The sequence below is a fragment of the Antechinus flavipes genome, chromosome 6 (genome assembly GCF_016432865.1).
Source record: "Antechinus flavipes isolate AdamAnt ecotype Samford, QLD, Australia chromosome 6, AdamAnt_v2, whole genome shotgun sequence".
Lineage (NCBI taxonomy): Eukaryota > Metazoa > Chordata > Mammalia > Dasyuromorphia > Dasyuridae > Antechinus > Antechinus flavipes.
In genome coordinates this window covers 251330372-251352313 of record NC_067403.1, presented here as the reverse complement: position 1 = coordinate 251352313, position 21942 = coordinate 251330372, and the positions used below count along the sequence as shown (strand labels likewise).

The window sequence follows — 21942 nt, the reverse complement described above, 5'->3', positions numbered from 1 at the left end:
GGTTTGTAGAAGAATTATATGGGGACTACACAAAGATGCTCTTTAGAGGAGATCATAAGATGCTGTTCCACAGTGGGCACAAGTGCTTATTATACACAGAGTATGATGAACATGGGAAGACAGAGTCCCTCCTGGCAAGGGACTTCTAGAGAAAGTCATTGATGTTTTCAATGTGGAAAAATAGGATATCTGAGAGCCCAAAGAAGGCAAAGTAATAGAGAGGACAGGGTGAGAGAAGACCTAAAACCCTATGTCCAAAATGTCACAAGGACTTCCACTGGACCTCAGAATGTAGATTGACTCAGGGAAATGAGAGGCAAAGTCCAGCTCTAAGATATCACACAAAATTCAGGTGGGGCATGATAGCAGCTCATTAATAGTTGTTTGTTATACAAATATGAAGGCCAAATTCCTACAGTGAAGGAACTCATTGTCTTCTTTCTGTTTCATTTAGATTAGCTGTGGTACATTTGATCTTCTATTGAATGATAAAGTCCAGTATCCTTATGTATATCAAATGGGGAAAGAGCAATCTGCTCTTCACCTGGCATTCATCCAATTGATGCTGCATTTTGACTGGACATGGATAGGACTGCTTGTTTCTGATAACCCAAAAGGGGAAATGTTTTTCAAGGATCTGAAAGAAGAAATGGTCAGGAATAATTTGTGTGTGACTTTTAAGGAAACAGTGCCCAAAAACTGGAATTGGAAACTAAATAATCTCATACTAAAGAATGATTGGGTGAAACAGCAAATCATAGACATAATTAATAACTTCACCCAAGAAAACGATAATAATGAGACATCATACCAAAATGTATGGGATGCAGCCAAAGCGGTAATAAGGGGAAATTTCATATCTCTAGAGGCCTATTTGTATAAAATAGAGAAAGAGAAGGTCAATGAATTGGGTTTGCAATTAAAAATGCTAGAAAAGGAACAAATTAAAAACCCCCAGTCAAACACTAAACTTGAAATTCTAAAAATAAAAGGTGAGATCAATAAAATTGAAAGTAAAAAAAAACTATTGAATTGATTAATAAAACAAAGTCCAATTCTTTATGTACAGCAAAATAACTGTTTGGATATGTATACATTGTATTTAATTTATACTTTAACATATTTAACATGCACTCGTCAAGCTGCCATCTGGGGGAAGGGGTGGGGAGAAGGAGGGGAAAAATTGGAACAAAAGGTTTAGCAATTGTCAGTGCTGTAAAATTACCCATGCATATAACTTGTAAATAAAAAGCTATAATAAAAAAAGAAAACAGAAAAAAGGGGAAAAAACAAAAAACAAAACAAAAGAATATTTAAGTGGTTATATTATTTATTCATTGCCTCTCCACTATTGCAAACTATCACCTCCTTTGTTTTTATGAGATCATTGAATGTACTTTCTGGCTTTAGATACTTTAAAGGGAAATTGATGGCTGAAATTATGTGACATTCTCTTTAAAAAACAAAAGAAAACATCATTACAACTACCAACAACAGGGTATAGGATGTAGTATTTTTTGAGAACACACTAATATTTCTTCAATAAAGAAAAGATTTACAAAAATTCCTCTGCCCAGATTTCTGTTCTTTCTTTTCTTTCTTTTTTCAAATGAATATTCCATTCAAAATCTAGGAGATTCCGCAGGTTGATAATAGAGAAATTTACAAGTCAGTGATCTTCTAGAAATAATATAAAAGAAAAGTGAAAATCTGAAGAGAGGAAGGACAAAAGTTGAAGAATTGATTCCTAAGTAATTCTATAAGCTGTGTCTGAATTTAGTGTCCCCATCCTGGCACTCGAGACATTCTTAGAGTTCCTGGATCTCCTCTCCTCTCATTCCCAAATATGCCACAAACCTACAATTGCTTTGCCTTCTAAACATTTAGAAACTTTGCAAATCAGTATTTTGTGCTTTTTCTTGACAGGAAATGAGTGTCATCTTACTCCCAGACCAAGTGGAGGATATGTCTTGCCATGAACTCCTACTTTCCCTAGTACCAAATTCTGTTGTTTAGGCCAGAAAATTCTCCATTCCCATTACCCTGGGAAAACCTGAATTGTCTTACTTTCAGAAGTAGGCCCATATGATTTCCCATCCCTGTGTCAATGAGTTAAGTTTAACAAATCAAGATCTTCCTGAGGATCAAGAAGAGCTCAAAAAGTGTCTATCACTTTTTGCAGATGATATGATTTTGTGCCTAGGAAACTCTAGAAAGTCAACTTAAAGGCAAATTGAAATAATGAGTCATTTCAGCAAAATGGCAGGATAGGAGATAAATTCATATAAATCTTTAATTTTTCTGTTTGTTAATCAACAAATGATGTAGCAAGACAAATTTCTGTAATAACATACAAACATTTGAGAGGCTGAGAAAACGCTTTCCACAAATACAGAAAGATCTAAGTAACTGGATAAATGTTAAGTGATCATGATTAGATCAACCAATATAATTCAGTGAAGAGAATACTTAATTTATTTATTCTGCTAAATTTATTTATTAATTTATTATTATTTATATTTATTTATTTATTATTAATTTATTTATGAAGTAAACTTTGGTAGTTTGATTGACATGGTAGTAAATAAATAAAGGCCACACTAGGAAAGTCGGTTTAGAGATTACCAAATATTAAAATATCTAATACTATTTAAACTCAATTCATCTGAAGAAATGTCTGATCTGGAATTTGAAGGGAAATATGAAAGAAAATATCAGGAGAAAAGGGAAAAATTGAAATTCACAAATCTCAAACCATATTATCAACTGCAGCCATCGAAATCATTTGACATTTTTTAACAATAAAAATGTAAATCAATGACATAGGGAAAGGGAGACCCAAATTCATTTGAACTTGGTAAATCTCATCTTTTGAGAGTTGAATATATAAAGAATTCTGAGCCCTCAGAATTGATACTTTGGAATTATGGCTCAGGAAACGACTTTTGCTAGTCTCTGGGACAGTACGTGACAAATATATCAGTTGTTCCAGAAATCAATTGAAATTATTCACTAGAAGGTCAAATATTAAAGCATAATCTTAAAAAATCAGTGGACACAATGAAAAGATGGAACTCACTGAAACAGATGCTGCTATAGAGCAATATTGCAGGCAAAAAAAAGTACACAGGAGACAATAAGATGGATCGACAGTATAATGGAGACAAAGAAGAACTTGGACAATGCTTGAGAGATAATGGAGGAGGGAAGGAGTTAGTGTACTGTGGTCTGAGTCACAGAATGAGACACAACTGTATAACAAATAACAATATCCACCACAACAGCAATAGTCTCATGGACAAAGAAATTGAATAAATTTTAACAAGTTTCTTAAGACAAGATCCCCTCAACTAGTTACATTTACAATTGGATCCTGCATTGTGGGGTTTTTTTTGTTGTTGTTGTCCTTTTGTTGGTGGTGGGTTTTTTTCTGTTTGTGCGGGGGGGGGGGGGTTGTTTGTAGTTTTTGAGAAGCCAATTGAGGTTAAATGACTTTTCTAGGGTCATATGACTAGAAAATTTCTGAGGCCACATTTGAACTCAAGGATATGTATCTTGCTGGTTCCAGAATTACAGTGGCCCCTTGCTGTATTTTCAATATTGTATTGTATTTTTATTATTGTATTTTATTAGTGAATGAAATGACGCTTTAAACATGAGGAGGTATGGAGTCTTAGATGCCTACCTCATCAGCTCCTTTTCCTGTTCATTTCAGGTACAATGGAGTTGAAAGTGCTGCTGAGTCATGTGTCTATTTATCCTGATTTTGTCCATGGAGTAGTATAAGGAGCAAGATTGGGAAAGGCAGTTTAGTTGTCATGTTGGAAAGTTTCCTTTTATTAGCAAGCCGGTTAGTGTTACGTGACTTGCCAGAGCCACACAGCTAGGAAGTGAGCAGGTTGGAACTCAGGTCCTTGTGACTCCAAGAGCAGTGCTCTTTCCACTGTACCATTTAGCTCTCCTATAAGTGAATTCTATTATAAATCTCTAGAACAATTTACCACAATATTATATAAAGCATTTTAAAAAATAGATTAAAAAGTACCTATACAAATGTGTTTTATGACCCAAATATCATTTTGATCCCACAACTAGAAAGAGTAAAGACACAGTTGAAAACCAAAGATTAATAAAAAGATGATTATACTGAAGTTAATTAACTTTTTCAGTGCCAAAGGAATGAAATTTCCAAAGTAACATTTTATAGGGATTAAAACAAAATCACATAGAAATCATCTGGAACAACAGAAGCCAAGAGTATCCAGACAGTCCAATGGAAAAAAAAAGAAACTATGAAAGCTAGTTTTGCAACAGCAGATTATAAACTAGATGACAAAGTAGTTGTGGCTAAGAAATAAAGTACTAGCTCAGAGGAAGAGATTAAAGACAAAATATATATATTGTGTGCATTACACAATACACAATAAGGACCTTGGTAATCCAGATTTTGATAGAACTAAAGACCCTAGCTTCCAGAATACAAGGCACCATCTGAGAAAATTTGTAGGCAAAACTGTAAAGCAGTTTAGCAGAAGTAGCTATAGACCATCATAATACACCAAATATTAAGGTAACATTAGAACATCCAGCCAAAGAACTCTGGGAGATGACTTTGAGCCACTACATAGAATTCCCAATCCCTCTATTTTTGTTTGCCTGCATTTTTGATTTCCTTCACAGGTTAATTGTACACTATTTCAAAGTCCGATTCTTTTCCTACAGCAAAATAACCGTATGGACGTGTGTGTGTGTGTGTGTGTGTGTGTGTGTGTGTCGCATTTAACTTATACTTTAACATATTTAACATGTATTGGTCAACCTGCCATCTGGGGAGGGGGTGGGGGAAAGGAAGGGGAAAAATTTGAACAAAAGGTTTTGCAATTGTCAATGCTGAAAAAAATACCCATGTATATAATAAAAAGCTATATATAAAAAAGGAAGTAAAAAAAAAGTAACATTACAAAAGATAAATGATTTAGACATAAAGGGTGTTAATATCCTTAAATTGAAGGAGCATGGAAGAATAGACCTGTCAGATCTATGGATAAGGGAAGAATTTGTGACCAAACAAGAGATAAAAAGAATCACAGGAAACCTAATGAAAAAAAAATGTACAGGAAATTAAAAATGATTTGCATAAAAATGTCACTAATTAGGAGAAAAGCAACAAAGAATAATATATATATATATATATATATGTATGTATGTATGTATTTGCATACATTTACACTAAATGTCTTTCAAGAACATTTCATTTCATAAATAAATAGGGAACTGAATCAAAAATAGGAATACAAAAAGTATTCCCCAGTTAATAAATTGACAGAAGATATGAGTTGGTGATTTTCAGGAAAAATAATGTTACTAGTTATGTGAAAAATTCTGTAAATTATTATCAATTAGTGCAATAAATATTAAAATAATTCTGAGACATCATATTCCACAACCCCACCCAATAGATACAACTATTTGGGGTGTATGGGTGTGTGTGTGTGTGTTGGAGTATATTAAAAAGACAAATGGTGATTTTTCCCAGCTCCATATAATAGTTTTCCTTACTTTTTTCAAGGGCTAGATCAATTTTCAAATCCCTGCCTATGCTACCTATTCTTGAGACTTTTCAACATAAGGAACTGGCTTAAGTATTTGACTTAATGTCTCATTATAGATATAAACTTAGAAATATATATATATATATATATATATATATATATATATATATATATATATATATATATACTGTTTAAAACATAATTTGAATTCACACTGGTTTTCATTTGGTTAGCTTAAAATATGCTGGATTAAGTGTTTTTAAGAACTTAAAAATGATTTTTAAAATTTAATGAGAATGATAGTGAAAAAAATTGCAGAAATAAATGTGACCTGCAGAACAAAGTATTGGAAGGAATATCTTCAGCTTAGAATAAGAAGTATGAAAAAAATTCTTTGAAAATTAGAATGTAAAATCAAAAATATTTTCTCAGTGAGACAAATGTATTTAAAAATAAAACTAACAAGTATAAAATTAGAAACAAATGATATTTCAAAACAACTAACCATTAAGCCATAGAAGAAAGAAGGTTTAAGTATCATTAGTGCAACAGAAAACTGTAACTAAAATGGTTTCTGGACATTATATTTCGAGGAATTCCAATCCAGCCAAAATGGCAGAACAAAGACAGCAGTACAGCAAAGTTCTTCTAATATGTCTTTTCAAATATCATTGGAATAACTCCTCAAATTAAATTATGGATTGATGTGGTCAACAAAAGCTTAGATTTAGGGATTTTTTTCCCCAGCCCTAGACCACTTAGAACCTGGGTTGGGGACTGACCCAGAAAGAAGCATCACCAACTGTGGGTCCAGGATACACCTGTGACTGAGCCTGTAGCAGGTATAAGATATCAGAGCTCAGGTCTGTAAGAATATCTTTCCTTTTCTCTTTGTGAAATTGCAATCAAATTTCTGCCCAGGTTTATTTTTCTTTGAACTTTTCTTGAAGATGTTTTCAAATCATACTCTGTCTCTGAAATTGTGTCCTGAATAATCCATTCAAAATAATTACTCTTTCTGAAAATATTATTTTCTATCATTCCTTCTCACCATCTAATAATTCACTTTTGATTTTAAGATCTGTTCTCAAGGAGGGAATTTCTGGGTTGACCTAGCATGAAAAAGATCAGAGAGTCTTTTGGGCATTTCAGATCCCATCAAAGCTACAAAGGCTCCAGAGACAGAAAACAAGCAAAGAGGTTCCCAAACTTTTTTTTTGTTAAGTTTGGAATTTTTTAATATGAAGGACGCAGGTGCAGAATTGCTGGGCTAGTTGGTCCTTGGAGAAACTCACTCTCAGACTCTGGTCAAAATATTTGTTTGACTTGCACCCAAGAGGTGAGAAGAACCACTTTTCCTTATTCATCTACAGGGAACTAGATGAATAATATCCAGGAGGCAAAAATGTCAAATAAATATGTCCTGCTCATTCAAACTTTTGCCTTTATCCCAAATAGAGGCTCACTTCATGTCTCACATTCTGCTTTCCCAAGGAGAAGAGACTGTACAAAGCTTGAGCATCTATTAAAAAAGACAAATACTTAGCAACAGAGCATGTGCCTATAGATGCAAGAACTACGGCCTCCAATCACTTTATACTGCCCTAATCCTTAGCGCTTTAGAGATCTGGGATATTGACGATGGTCTTGGGGAAACTGAGGCTCTCATCCTCTATATTATTTGTATTTCTGATTTTGCAGATTTTCTTATCTGAGTACCAGATGGTCAAGAATCCTTGTCACATAGAAAGAAGGTTCAATCCCACATATAGAAAAGAAGGGGACCTAATCATTGCTGGATTCCTCTCCCTTTTTTTGAAGGTACAATATTCAGAGGACAAATTTTTCTTCAAAAGGTATCCCTTCTGGAATTATGCACTACAAATGTAAGTTGGTACTTTCCAACCCTCCCTAATTTATGCAATAGTAATCCATATTTCTTGTTGATTGTTTTGTTGGTAGAGTTGTGGTTTTTTTGAGTCATGTGTCTATTTATCCTGATTTTGTCCATGGAGTCGTGTAAGGAGCAAGATTGGGAAAGGCAGTTAAGTTGTCATGTTGGAAAGTTTCCTTTTATTAGCAAAGATGTGGGTTTCAAAATGACTGAAAATCTAATATTCAAGAAGTTGATAAATTAAAAGTGTTTTTAATGTGCAGTGCAGCAAACAGAGAGAGAATATTCATCCTTACTCTATATGGCATTATAAACAATCACAGATTCATCTCCACTGATGACAAAAACTCACCCAATACAAGGCGGGATGAAACACATTAGGGAGGACCTACAGCCAAAATTGGGGTTTAGGTGTTAAAACTATATTCTCTAAGAATGGACATGCTCTTTCTGAAAATATTCTTTTCTATCATTCTATTTTATTATTTATTTGTTCTCAATAGGGGAGGAAACATTCACAATTATATGTGATGAAATTCTCAAGTTCATTTATGAATGCTTGACTTGGGTGAGATTTGGATAAAGAGTATTTTCTGAATCATAACAACATAAAAGGGATGTGTGTGATCAAACATTCATTATCTTAGGCATCAGAAAACAGAAGAAATTCAGAATACTCCAATCGGTTCAGTTTTATCTAATCCAAAGCTTCAAGCCTTATCTTCCCAACAGAGAGCTGCTAAAGAAAAGGAACCAACATGTCTTATCTTTACTTAAAAACCTTGATGAGTATTAGGACCATTTGATCTAAATGATTCCATATTGATGTTTTACCAATATCAGAATATTATGAAAATACATCAAAAATACCAAACAATATGAACTTGACAATGTCAACAATTGCCATGTATATCAAAGTACTGACAAGATGAAATACTTGCCCCGAGGTTTTTCATCTTACGTCTAGAAAATATAAGGTATAGGGCAATTTTTGACATTAGTTATCCCTTTGTGAGGGATGTAGAAGACCCTTACCCAAAATGACTTCTCAGAGATCATTCAGTAGAAAGCAGAAAACTTGTTTATTAAAACCTCTGGAGGATGTTCCATCACGAGATAAGAAAAAGAAAGCTCGTGGTAGGAGGGCTAGAGAAGAAGTAAAGATACATAGCTTTAATACAAGAGATTACATCACTAGTAAGAGAGCTTTGAGAAGGGGAGGGGGAGGCATGTAATTGGTTGCTGCTATTTGGAGAGATTAGAATGGAAGGTTTCTGTTTCCCCAAGATCTCCTGATTACTAGGAAATAGAAAATCAGGCCTTCAGGCTTAATCAAGCAGAGAGTGGTCAAGCTAATTGACTAAATATCAATAAATGTCAAATACTGATAAATGTCATCAGATCAGACTAAGTAAATATGTTTATAGCTAGCCAAGGCTCAAATAAATATGGGCCTGCACAGATTATACAGTGTAGAGGGCTGAAACTCTTGAGTTGTTGCAGTGTCAGTTCAAGCACTTAGGGCTAATTACTGATAGGACAATACTCTCTGAGAATATGCTTGGAAATGGTCCTTCCCACTATACTATGCTGGCTCAATGATAGGTATATACAGAGGATTATAGGAAGGAGTAGGGGGTGGAGTAAGACGAGCCAGAATCACTTTTTGCAGTAGATGAGGAAGATGGCGTTTGCAGAGATTCTGCTTCTATCCTGTTCAATCTTGTGTCTAAAGACCAAAAATAAAGACTAAGGACTTCTGCTTATCCTGACTCCGGCTGATTCTGGGGTGTCTGGGGTGCTAGTGCGTTCATCACAATACAGGTCATAGGGGAAACATAGAAATAATGAAAATAAAATACAAAAAAGAATTCATATATTTCTGTAAGTTCTTCACCTTATCTCTCTATTCCACACACCTTGCCATTTTGTGACATTTTAAATAAAGCCAAAGGGACTGCCAAACCACTTTCTATGTTCCACACCCCATCTCTCATTTTCATGCTTTGGTCAATGTTGTCCCCCATTGTAGACATGGAATCTCTCCTAAGCTCCATGTCTCATAATTCCTATTTTCATTTAAATTTCAACTCACTTGAAATTAAGATTTTTCCTGCTCTCCCTGAGCTATTGATGGTTTCTCCAAGTCATATTTTCTCATCTTTGTCCCAAATATCTGCTTGAGATAGGGATATATTTTCTGTTCTGCCCAAAAGAAGAGAGCTATTTTTTTCTTCTCTCCTTTGTCTTTCTATCCTAATGAATTGCAAATGCATGAACTCTAGTAGGGGACCTCATAAATGCTACTAAGCTTATTGACATCGATTCTGAAATTTTTTTTCACATTCACATTCACAGATTTCCACATCTGCTCGTTGGGAACTCAAGTTTCTGTCTTTCCATTTACTACCCTGAGTTAGAGATCATTTCTTTTGTTATTCTTCTTTATGACCATTGCCTTCTCTCCCGACAGTGGTGATCAATCTATTGTCCTTGGTATTCTATTCTCTCTAGATTTTAGGGACTGTTTTTTCTCCCTTTATTCTCCTCCTTTTTTGTTTTTCTTGTTTCTTGTTTTCTGGATCCTCCTTTTTATTCTCCTTTGATGGATCCTCTCAAGATCACCCTGTAGCTGTAGATGTCCCTCATCAATGTGTCTAATCCATTACTTTGATTATCTTATCGGCTCTCATGATTTACTTAGTATCTCTGTGGATGTTTTTCGGATTTATCTATCCTGATCTAAACTCTCTGCTGTCCTTACAACACATGTCATCAATAGCCTCTCGGATATCTTGAACTAAATGCCTAGGAGATATATTAAGTTCAGAATATCCAAAATGTAAAGCATTATCTTGTGTCCCTAACCTCTCCATCCTCCTATTTTCCATGTAACAGTAGAAGGCAATACCATCCTCTGATGCCCTTTAGCCCTCAGCCTTGCAGTCATCCTAAATTCTCCCCTATCCCTCACTACATCTATCCAAGATTTTCCAAGGCCTATCTGTTTCAGCTTGGAAATGTCTCTTAAATATATAGCTCCCTGGCCATCTGTATCTTTTTCTGCCTCCCTCAGTTATTGTGCCTCTCTGTTGTTGTTTTTCTTTCTGTGTGTCTCTATCAATTTTTCTAGCTTTCTGTCTCTGATTATAAGCTGTCTTTCCCACTAAAATATCATCATTTTGGAGACAAGACTTTTCCCCTGCTTTTTGTATCCTTACTGCTTAGCACAGTACCTAGCCCAGAGCAGTGCTTAATAAAGGTTGGTTGATTGATTACCTGGTTCTCAATTACCCATCTTCTAAGAGAGGAACAATATTTCCTTGCTTGAATAAGGGAGAAGGGTGGAATACAAGACCAAGGGATTTGCTATGAAAATCTCAGTTTTGCATATCTTCCTGCTTTGACTAAGGTAGCTATTTCAGCCAGAGTAAAATTAGTACTGAACCTTGAATCTTTCAGTATTACCCATTACATGGTCATGACAATCTTATTAAATATATGTGTTCCATTTACTTTCCAGTGTATAATGTTAAAAATCATTATAAGGCGTCTAGAAGTTAGTTTACCAATAAAATCATCGATACTTAGCTAATATGCTTTGCATGGTAATCTCATTGCAATTTGAGAAATTGAAGTCTTTTCTATTTTTGTTGAAGATAATCAGTCTGAATGATCTGTTCAATTCTTTTTCAAAATGAGACATATTCTAATGTCTAAAGTATATCATCGTGTGTGTGTGTGTGTGTGTGTGTGTGTGTGTGTATGTGTGTGTGTATGTGTGTGTGTGTGTGTGTGCGTTTGTGTCTTAATGTGTATGGTCTTGAAAGAAGCTGACAGGATATAGTTCAAGTCTGTCATATTACAATTGTGGACACTGACACTCATGGTGGTGAAATGATGTGCTCAGGACCACAATTTTAGTCAATTTTAGAGGCAGGATTTAGGATAAAAATTTCTGACTCTGTATCTGACACTCTTCCCACTATGAAAATTTGCTGTTTCTTTGCACATAGTGTTTTGCCTTCTTTTTATTTAAATGTTTCCTCTCACTTTAGGTCAATGTTCAAACAATATCACTATTTCCTTGCTCTTCAATATGCTGTTGATGAGATCAACAAGAACCCCTATTTGCTGCCCAACACAACCTTGGGATATCAGTTACTCAATAACTTCCATCTGGAGAAACTAGCTGTGGAGAGTTCCTTAATATGGCTATCAGGGAGAGGTCCCATAATCCCCAATTATAGCTGTGATAAACAGTCCAGTCTGGTGGCTGTCATTGGAGGGATGTCAACTACACTTTCCATGGCCATGGCCACCATTCTCCAACTGTATAAAGTTCCACAGGTAAGAGAGACCAACACAGTCACTCATTTTCATCCAATATCTTGTTTATATTTAAAACAGCAAATTCTTTATATTCTGTTGTGATGTAGTCACAATAATTCAATAACCAAATATTAAGAAGTTCTCTAATATATTCAGACAAAAGGTGATACAAAAAGGAGGAGTTGGTCCTTTCCATCTGGGAAATCATTCTGTATGCTAGGTGAGGTAATGCTCTGATGATTTTGAACCAAAGAAAAATCTAAATTCTTTTCTTTCTTATTCACCTTTTTATACTTGTGTAGAATTTTGAAGACTTGAGATAAAAGAAAGATTATTTTTTTCTCACCTCCAAAAATTCCCATGGAGAAGTCTCTCTTCCTTTTCATTTTGAAATTGATTTCTGTAATTTCCCTAAAAGCATGAAGCTCTAATACTTGTCTCCATCAGTATGTACTAACAAAGAACATCCAATTCTGGGTTTACTAAGACCTTTTAATCAGACAATTCCTTGAGGAATAAAGCTAATAGTGATGTTAATGTATCAAATGGTAAAGATAGCTTTGTACTATTTTTGGTGTAATTAAAATTGCTCTTCAAGCTGGTTGAATCAGTTCACAATTTCAACCAAAGTCTTAGTATCCCAATTTTTCTACATGGCCTCTATTTTATTTGTCCTTTGTTCCTTCTCTCCTTTCAGCCAATTTAATAGCTTTGTGATAATATTTCATACTTAGTTTAATTTACATTTCTTTAGTCAATGAAATGATATTTACCTAGCAAATTGTTATTAGAACCATAGCTAACTTATTTAAAAATGCATTTGCTTTCTCACCAGGGGCATAAGAGACAGCCTTTTCATAATTTCTCTACTGAAGGAAAAAATTACCATGATTGTGGGTCATATTTTATACTTCTCAGTGCACATCCAAGAATGTCATATTATATGTTAAAGGATGAGAAAGTACTATCGTCCTACCTACCCACATTATGGTATGAAGCATGTTGGAATTAGGCAATATTCTGTATCTCTTTTTGTTCGTTTATTTGTTTTTAATACACATTATTTTTTAATTCTTTTGGGAAAGAAAATCAGAGCAAAAGGGAAAAAATGGGAGAGACTTAAAAATAGAAAAAAAGAAGTGAACATAGCATGTGTTGATTTACATTTAGTCTCCTTAGATCTTTTTTTCTGGAAGCAGATGGCATTTTATATCCAAAGGCTATTGATGGAATGTTGCTGTTTTAGTTTTCTGGAGGTCTTTTCACAACCTTCCTTTCAGCAGAGTAATCACCACAAGAACAGCCAGGTGTTAAAGTCCAAAAGTGTTTACTGTCTCCTTCGAAGTCCTATCTCCATCACTTGGGGCTCCACTAGTTTTCTGGAGGGCTGGAGATGGGACTTGGTCTCAGTGGAAGAAATGCAGGAGCCAGGCCAGCCACCATGAGGCTGATGAAGATGGAATTGAATTTGCTCTATTCCTTGCTGGCTGTTATATACTTCATTATAATAGGTGTGAATCTTGTGGAACTATATTAAGTACTAAGTACATGTACTGAACTAGAGAACTATTAAGCACCATGCTAAACTAGATAACCATTGTATTTATCAATTCCATTGACTTAACACCTTGTAAGAATACTTGTTTCAAGTTCAGAGTTCTGGCCCATAACATATTGGGATTGCTTTGGATCTCTGAACTGCTGAGAACCAAGCCTTTGATCTTCTCACATTCTTGCTGTCATTGTGAACAATGTATTCCTTGTTCTGCTTCTTTTGCTCAGCATCAGTTCATGTAAATCTTTCCAGGTCTTTCTATAATCAGCTTGTTCATCATCTTTTCTATAGAACAATAATATCCCATTACCTTCATGTACCAAAGTTTATTCAGCCATTCCCCAGTTGATGGGAATCGACTCTTTTTCCAATTCTTTGTTACCACAAAAAGACCTGCTGCAAACATTTTTTGGAGATGTAGATCCTTTTCCCTCTTTTATATTTTCTTTCTAACAGACCCAGTAATGGTACTGCTGGGTCAAAGAACATGCCCAGTTTTATTGCCCATTGGGCATTGTACAGATTACTCTCCAGAATGGTTGGATAAGTTTGTAACTCCACAAATAAAGCATTAATAACCCAGTTTTCCCACACTCCCTCCAACATTTAGCATTATCTTTTCCTGTCAATCTGACAATCTGAGAGGTGTGAGGTAGTACTACAGAACTGTCTTAATATTCAATTCTCTAAGCAAGGGTGATTTAGAGCATTTTTTCATATAATTATGAAAGACTTTAATTTTGTCATCTGAAAATTGTTTGCAAGGTTAGCATTGCGTGCTCTATTCAGGAAAGAGTCTGGTTTCCCAGAGTTTGTCTTCTGAGCTGGGACTGGAAATTACTCTACTGATTTGCTCCTCTACTGACTCATGACTGAGGTTCTTAATTACTGATTTGCTGTGATAACGCTCCTGTCACTGGCTTTCCCACAGTCTATCTAACCTGGACTGAATACCCCTTTTACCCCAGTGAGATTGACTTTACTTGAAGTTTTTAATTAATGTATCTTGAACTGGAGAATTCATTCTATCAGATTCTATTCAGACAGAATTTTTCTTTTTTTTTTTTTTTGGTTTTTGAGGAAACTGGGAGAGCTTGAGCAGCTTCTATACATCTCCAAATTGGCTCCACCTCCTGGTACAAAAATAAAGACAATATTTTCTGAAACACTTGGCCTTAGGGGTTTCATCTCAAAAAGCCAAGAGCTTGGGAATCTGGATAGGGATATCTGTTATGAGCCAGAATTTGAAACAATGTGCCAAATTAGTGGAATTGATAGACACAATAGTTATCTTATTTAGTATGGTGCTTAATAGTTCTCTAGTTCAGTCCACATACTTAATACTTACTACAGTCCTACAAGATTCATACCTTTGATAAGAGAGCATATGTAAGCTAGGAGTCTCAGCCAGGATTGAGTCTGGGAGATTCAGAAGCCAGAGAAGATAGGTGGGAGCTCAAGCTCTCGGAACCAAGGCCAGATTTAAAGGCTCTCCAGAAAGCTGCCCACCCCCAGGAAGGAGATAAGAAAGGGTCTGGACTATAAGAAAGCTAACCAGGCCACAGGAAAGGAGGCAAGCTTGGAAAAAGATAATAAAGCATTTGGACTTTAACCACTGACTGTACTCATGTGGTGAACACTGAACTGTAACGAGGGCAGCCTCCAGAGACCCAAGAAAACCCCAACAAGAGAAGATTAGATTTTAATGAGACTATTACAGCTATCCTTGCTGGTTGGATTACTGGAGAGCTGATTAAAATCAGAGTTTAGCACTAATTATTTTAGCACGTTCTTAGAAAACTGGGGCTAAATGATATAACAAAGACATAGTGCAAATGAAACTTTCTCTTGCCTCCTGGAAAAATCTCACGATTGAAGGTCTCATCCAAGTGCATTTTTTGCTATTATAGTGTTTAGAGATCAGAGATTATGGTGCTCATTGGATATGGAGTGAACCATTGCTTCTCTCAGTTATTACTAAGAAGTACTAACAACTCTTACAGGATTCTTATTCACAGGATATCAGTAATGTGGAATTTCAATCTTGGCAGTCCATTTCAGTAGGAGGAGTTTAGGAGGAGTTCAACATTTCCTATTCCTTATTGATTTTGCTATAGAGAATTTTTGCTCCTAGAACAAACTCTCAGGCATATTTCCTATTTTTAGAGAAATAAAATTCCCCTGGAATTAGGAGAGGAGGGAAATGTATGCCATAGAAAATCACAGTAAAATAATTGTTGGTATTTGAGTTGAAAGAGAAGTAAGATGAGTTAGAGAAGACATGTAATTATGCTTCATTATTTAATTAACAGCTTCATGCAGGAGACATAAAATTGTTCCACTTGAATGTACAGAAAAGAAATAGGAATAATAAGTCAATGTTCCAAAGAGAATGATTTAGCTACAAAGTTAACCAAAAAATAATCTATCGTTTGGTCAAGTTATCTAAAAGGGGTAAAGACCCTTTTTGGAGAATTTTTCCTCCTTGGAATGTTTCAAACAGAAACTTAGAAAGTACTTGATGGAGACATTGGAAAAAGGATTCTTGGTTGGGTGCAGTTTCAAATTTTCCTTTCAATTCTTCCATTCCCTAAGAACATAATTTTGTGATTTAAAATTATAAATTAAAATGTACAAGCAAATCATCTGCTCTATGAAACTCATTAATAGTTGTTTGATATACAAATATGAAGGCCAAATTCCTACAGTGAAGGAACTCATTGTCTTCGTTCTGTTTCATTTAGATTAGCTATGGTTCATTTGATGTTCTACTGAATGATAAAGACCAGTATCCTTATGTATACCAGATGGGGAAAGAGCAATCTGCTCTTCACCTGGCATTCATCCAATTGATGCTGCATTTTGAATGGACATGGATAGGACTGTTTCTTTCTGATAATCCAAGAGGGGACAGATTCTTCAATGATCTGAAAGAAGAGATGGACCGGAATGATTTGTGTGTGACTTTTAAGGAAAGAGTGCCCAAAAATTTTAGAGGCACAGAAGATTTTGAACTATTTTCTAGGATTATTTCATCATCATCAAATGTGATTTTCATCTATGTAGATACTGATTCCCTTCATGAACTTTCCAGTGTATTGATATCTTTTCAACTTTATGGGAAGTTGTTGATTACCACATCTTCTTGGGACATTTCCTTTGATGCTAATGTTGAAGAGTTTTCCCCTTTTCATGGTACAATACTATTTTCTCATACCCAGATGGAGATTCCTGGTTTTACAGATTTCGTAAGAAGTCTGAATACAAGTGTGAACCCTGAGGACATTTTCCTAAAATCTTTCTGGGAGTCAATCTTTAATTGCAGATTTTCCAAAAAAAGTGATGTAGAAATGTTCTATCCTTTGTGCTCAAAAGATCTTTCCTTCAGAGATTCACCTTACATGAATATTGACATGGCCCTTATGAAACTGATTCCAAATGTTTACAATGCAGTGTATTTAGTGGCCCATGCTCTCCATCAAATGCTCCATTCTGAGGTAAAGGAGGCATCAGACCTTGCAAGAAACCTTAATCTTCCTTGGAAGGTAACCTTTCTTTTCAACAATTGGGCTTAGTATAGGCTACTCACAACATTCTGTTGTTAGTGATTTGTTCTAGAGAGGATGCAGTGATGACTTGAGTTATTCTTTTATATATTTTTCAGTTTTTTTTCCCCTTTGTGATTACATGTAATTCTGGGTGGAAACAATGAAATTACTTCAGATTTATTTATTTCAAGTTTTATGTAACAATCTTTTAAAAATAATTTATTTAATAGTTTCCTCAGTTACATTTAAAATAATCTTTGTGTTTGTTTTTAAAATTTTTGAGTTACAGATTCTCTCTATTATTCCCACCCCAATTCCTTTTAAGAAAACATATGTGAAAATATGTAAACCATTTTCATAAAAATCATGTTGTGATTACAAAAATAAATTGAGAGAGAGCAAGAGATACACACACACAAATATAGAGAGACAAAGACAACACGAAACAGACAAGAAGTGAGAAAGAGACAGAGAGAGAGAGAGAGAGAGAGAGAGAGAGAGAGAGAGAGAATACATCAATCTGTATTCAAATACATAACACATTCATTTTCTTCTTTGGGTATGAAAAGATTTTTTTTTAAATCACACATTCTTTAGAGTAGTCATGGATCATTGTACTACTGAGAACATCAGGTCAACACAGAACATTGATATTACTTTGTATATAGTACATTTCACTTTGCTTGAGTCCATGGAGGATTTTCCAGCATCATTTTTGAGAGCATCCTGCTCATCATTTCCCATAGAATAATAATATTCCATGAAAAACATACACCAAAATTTATTCATCTATTTCCCAATTGATGGACATCCCCCAATTTCCTTTTTTATATTTTATTTGGATTTCATACTTAATGAAATTTGTAGTCATTGGCTTTCTTCTATGCATATCTTCTCCGTTTCATAGTAAAAATCCAAATCTGCCTGCTATTCTAATTCTATTTTGCTTATTTACATTAATCTTTTCATTTCCTTTGACAATTTTGACATGTTTTATATGCATAGGAGTTATTTGTAGAACATATTACAGGTCTTCAAAAAAGTGACAAACTGGCCTTTTTCCCACCAGAGGTTAAAACATATGTTTGTATGGTAATGGTGAACAGTTTTCCTTGGATTCCAACAGATATCATCCCGTTATTTTTGATTCAGTAGCCAAGTACTGCTTTTCACTCATTTTTATGTATTATACTGATTACTCCATTTCTTCTAAGCGATTCTTTCCAACAGTAATATATGTGATGATTACTAGAATTAAACTTTGCTAACAAAGGTTTGTGTAGTTAAAACTCCCCCCCCCCTCTCTTTTTCTCTCCGTCTCTGGGAAATTTTCTTGAATATTTTCCATTCACCAATGAAAACCACAACCTGAGTGTGCCAAATAAATTTCTAGCATTTACTGAAAACTTTATTTCAAATCCTCCTCAGATTGAATTATTGTTTCATTTTCTTACACTTTGTCATTTTTAAATTTCATTCATAATGTCTTCCCTTGTAGTTATTCTCCTTCCTATTTTTTTCAGGAATCATTTTGCAAAGGTTTAGTTTTTTATCATTTGTATTTGCTTTTATTTTAAACTTGAATTCCATCACTGTGAATAGCAAATTCTGCTTTATTCCTAAATTGAGCTTATTATATTCACTTCTGAGATTTATATGGGGAAATTTTGTTATTTCCCTTTTTCCTCATTTTTATTAAAGCTTTTTATTACAATACATATACATGGGTAATTATTTAATACTGACCCTTGCAAAACCTTCTGTTCCAGATTTTGTCCTCCTTCCATCCACCACATCTCGTAGATGGCAAGTAATCTAATACATGTTAAATATATTAAATCCTACACACACACACACACACACACACACACACACACACACACACACACACATTTATACAGTTATCTTGCTGCACAAGAAAAATTGGATCAAGAAGGAAAAAGACCTGAGAAAGAAAACAAAATGCAAGCAAACAGCAACAGAAAGTATGAGAATGCAATACTATGTCTACACAATATTCTCTCTGGGTGTAGATGGCTCTCTGCATCACTAAACAATTGGTACTTGTAATGTTCTGGTTAGCTTTCTGGAGGTGTTGGGACCAGCCTTTGTTTCAGCAGAGTAAATCACCATGAGAATAGCCAGGGATAAAGTCCCAAACTCTTTATTGTCTCCTTCACAGGATGTCTCCTTCACTTAGAGCCTGGCAGGCTTTACGGAGTTTCTTCAGATGGGACTTGTTTTCAGTGGAGAAATGAAGTAGAGCCACCAGGAGCCTGATCAAAGATGGAATGTTTCTCTCCTGCAGTTCTTGTTGGTTCTTATATACTCTATTATAATTATGTTATCATAGGTGTCAATCTTGTAGAATAGGTGTCAAACTTTTTGAACTATATTAGTTATTAAGTACTTGTATTGAACTAGAGAACTATTATGCACCATGCTAAACTAGATAACCATTGTCTTGCCAATTCCATTGAGTTAATACCTTCTTTCAAGTATATTTCTCCATAGTTCTACCCTCTACAGTAACTGGTTTGAATCATCTCATTGTTGAATAGAGCCAAGACCATTAGAATTGATTATTAGACAGTCTTGTTTCCGTGTTATTGTTCTGCTTATTTCATCTAGCATCAGTTCATGTAAGTCTCTCCAAACCTCTCTGAAATCATCCTATTGGTCATTTCTTACAGAATAATAATATTCCATAACATTCCTATACCATAACTTATTCAGCAGTTCTCCAGCTGATGAGCATCTATTCAGTTTCCAGTTTCTTGCCACTACAAAAAAGGCTGCCACAAACATTTTTGGACACGTGGGTCCCTTTCAAATCTCTTTGGGATATAAGCCTAGTAGAAAGCTTGTTGGGTCAAAGGCAACAACTTTGTTTGATAACTTGTTGAGCATAGTTCCAAATTATTCTCTACCAACATATATTGGACATTTTTAAAAATAAAAGACAGTTTTGTACAAGGAATCAAATTTCCCCTAAATATCAGTTTATAATTTCTTAAGCACCCACTATGTATTAGGACATATGTTAAATTCTATCAATAAAAAAGTTCAATAAAAAATCTCAGTTTAAGGGATAATGATACATTGTTGGTAGAATTGTGAATACATCCAGCCATTCTGGAGAGCAATTTGGAACTATGCTCAAAAAGTTATCAAACTGTGCATACCCTTTGATCCAGCAGACTTTCTACTGGGCTTATACCCCAAAGAGATAGTAAAGAAGGGAAAGGGACTTGTATGTGCCAAAATGTTTGTGGCAGCCTGTTTGTAGTGGCTAGAAACTGGAAAATGAATGGATGCCCATCAAGTGGAGAATGGTTGAGTAAATCCTGGTATATGAATGTTATAGAATATTATTGTTCTGTAAGAAATGACCAGCAGGATGAATACAGAGAGGATTGGCGAGACATATATGAACTGATTCTAAGTGAAATGAGCAGAACCAGGAGATCATTATATATCTCAACACTGATACTGTTTGAGGATGTATTCTGATGGAAGTGGTTCTCTTTGATAAATAGAGCTAATTCAGTTTCAATTGACCAAGGATGGACAGAAGCAGCTACACCCAAAGAAAGAACAATGGGAAATGAAAGTAAACTGCTTGCATTTTTGTTTTTCTTCCCAGGTTATTTTTACCTTCTGAATCCAATTCTTCCTGTTCAACAAGAGAACTGTTCGGTTCTGCACACATATATTGTATCTAGGATACACTGTGACATATTTAACTTGTATAGGACTGCTTGCCATCTGGGGACGGGCGTGAAGGGAGGGAGAGGACAAGTCGGGACAGAAGTGAGTACAAGGGTTAATGTTGTAAAAAAATTACCCAGGCATTGGCTCTGTCAATAAAAGTTATAAAAAAAAAATCTCTGTGGGGTGGGGGGCAATCTCAAAATCTATTAATGAAGAAATAGTAAGATTTTGCTTGTCAGATGTACTGAGTTCTCTGTGACCAGCTTTTTTTTAAACAAAAAACTTGGAATGTAAGACAATCATAGATATTTGTAAGGAATTATTGATTTGCTGAATGGAAGATGATATTTTTGCATTAATTTTATTTTTAATTTTTTTTCATTTTTTTAAGCTTTTTAGTTTCAAAACATATGCATAGATAATATCAAAGATTCACCCTTCCAAAACCTTGTGTTCCAAATATTTTTTCTCCTGACTCCCTCCCCTAGACAGCAAGTAGTCCAACATATGTTAAATATCTGCAATTCTTCTATACATATTTTCACAATTATCCAGCTGCATAAGAAAAATCAGATCAAAAAATGAAAAAATGTAAGCAAAAAACAAAAAAATTGAAAAGATGAACTATGTTGTGATCTACACTCAGTCCCTCAGTCCTCTCTCTGCTTGCAGATGGCTTTCGCCATAAGACTATTGGAACTGCCTGATGATTATATATCTTTTGAAGTAAGATGATATATGTTTGAAGTAAGTTTAATATTTGTAGAAAATAATTGGTTACCGGCTTTGTTATTTTTCATTTGTTCTTAGTTTTCAAGGAGAAAAGAAAAAAAGAGTTTAGAACTCTAAGAGAAAAGTTCAAGAAGGAGAATGACAACTTTTGGAAACTCCAAATTCAGAGCCTGTTTTCCATTAATTGTCAACCCTGGGACATGGGCAAGAATATTTCTTTCCCGAAAGACTAACAACCACCTGTCCTTGCCTTCAGCTCCACCACTTTCTGAAATCCATCAATTCTGTCAATAAAGTCAGTGACGAGCCATGTGAGGATGGAGCCCAGCCAGCTGCTGAGACATATGATATACTGAATTATAAATACTTCCCTGGCCAGATAGAGACCCTGGTCAAAGTGGGTGAAGTGTATCCCCTTGCCCAGAGAGTCACCATTAAGGATGAAGACATAGATTGGCCAGAAGATTTCCATCAGGTAAGGGGCCAATAAATATGAATTTTATCACTGTTTCTCTTTAGCTTCCTGGACACTGGTTGTTTCTTCACTGGTACCAGGATGTTTCTTACAGACACTGGAAATGTCTATGATAGGATACAAATATCACCTACTCTTCT

At 34.9% G+C, this 21942-nt stretch overlaps 1 protein-coding gene across 1 annotated transcript in view; it reads left to right on the top strand.

Moving 5' to 3' along the window:
• The window catches only part of LOC127541680 (vomeronasal type-2 receptor 26-like), a 57842-nt gene that overhangs the window by 11773 nt on the left and 24127 nt on the right, over positions 1–21942 (top strand). The window contains exons 3-4 of the mRNA XM_051966896.1: positions 11505–11796; positions 21584–21802. Coding sequence (XP_051822856.1) covers positions 11505–11796; positions 21584–21802 — 511 coding nt within the window. The remainder of the gene's footprint in view (positions 1–11504; positions 11797–21583; positions 21803–21942) is intronic.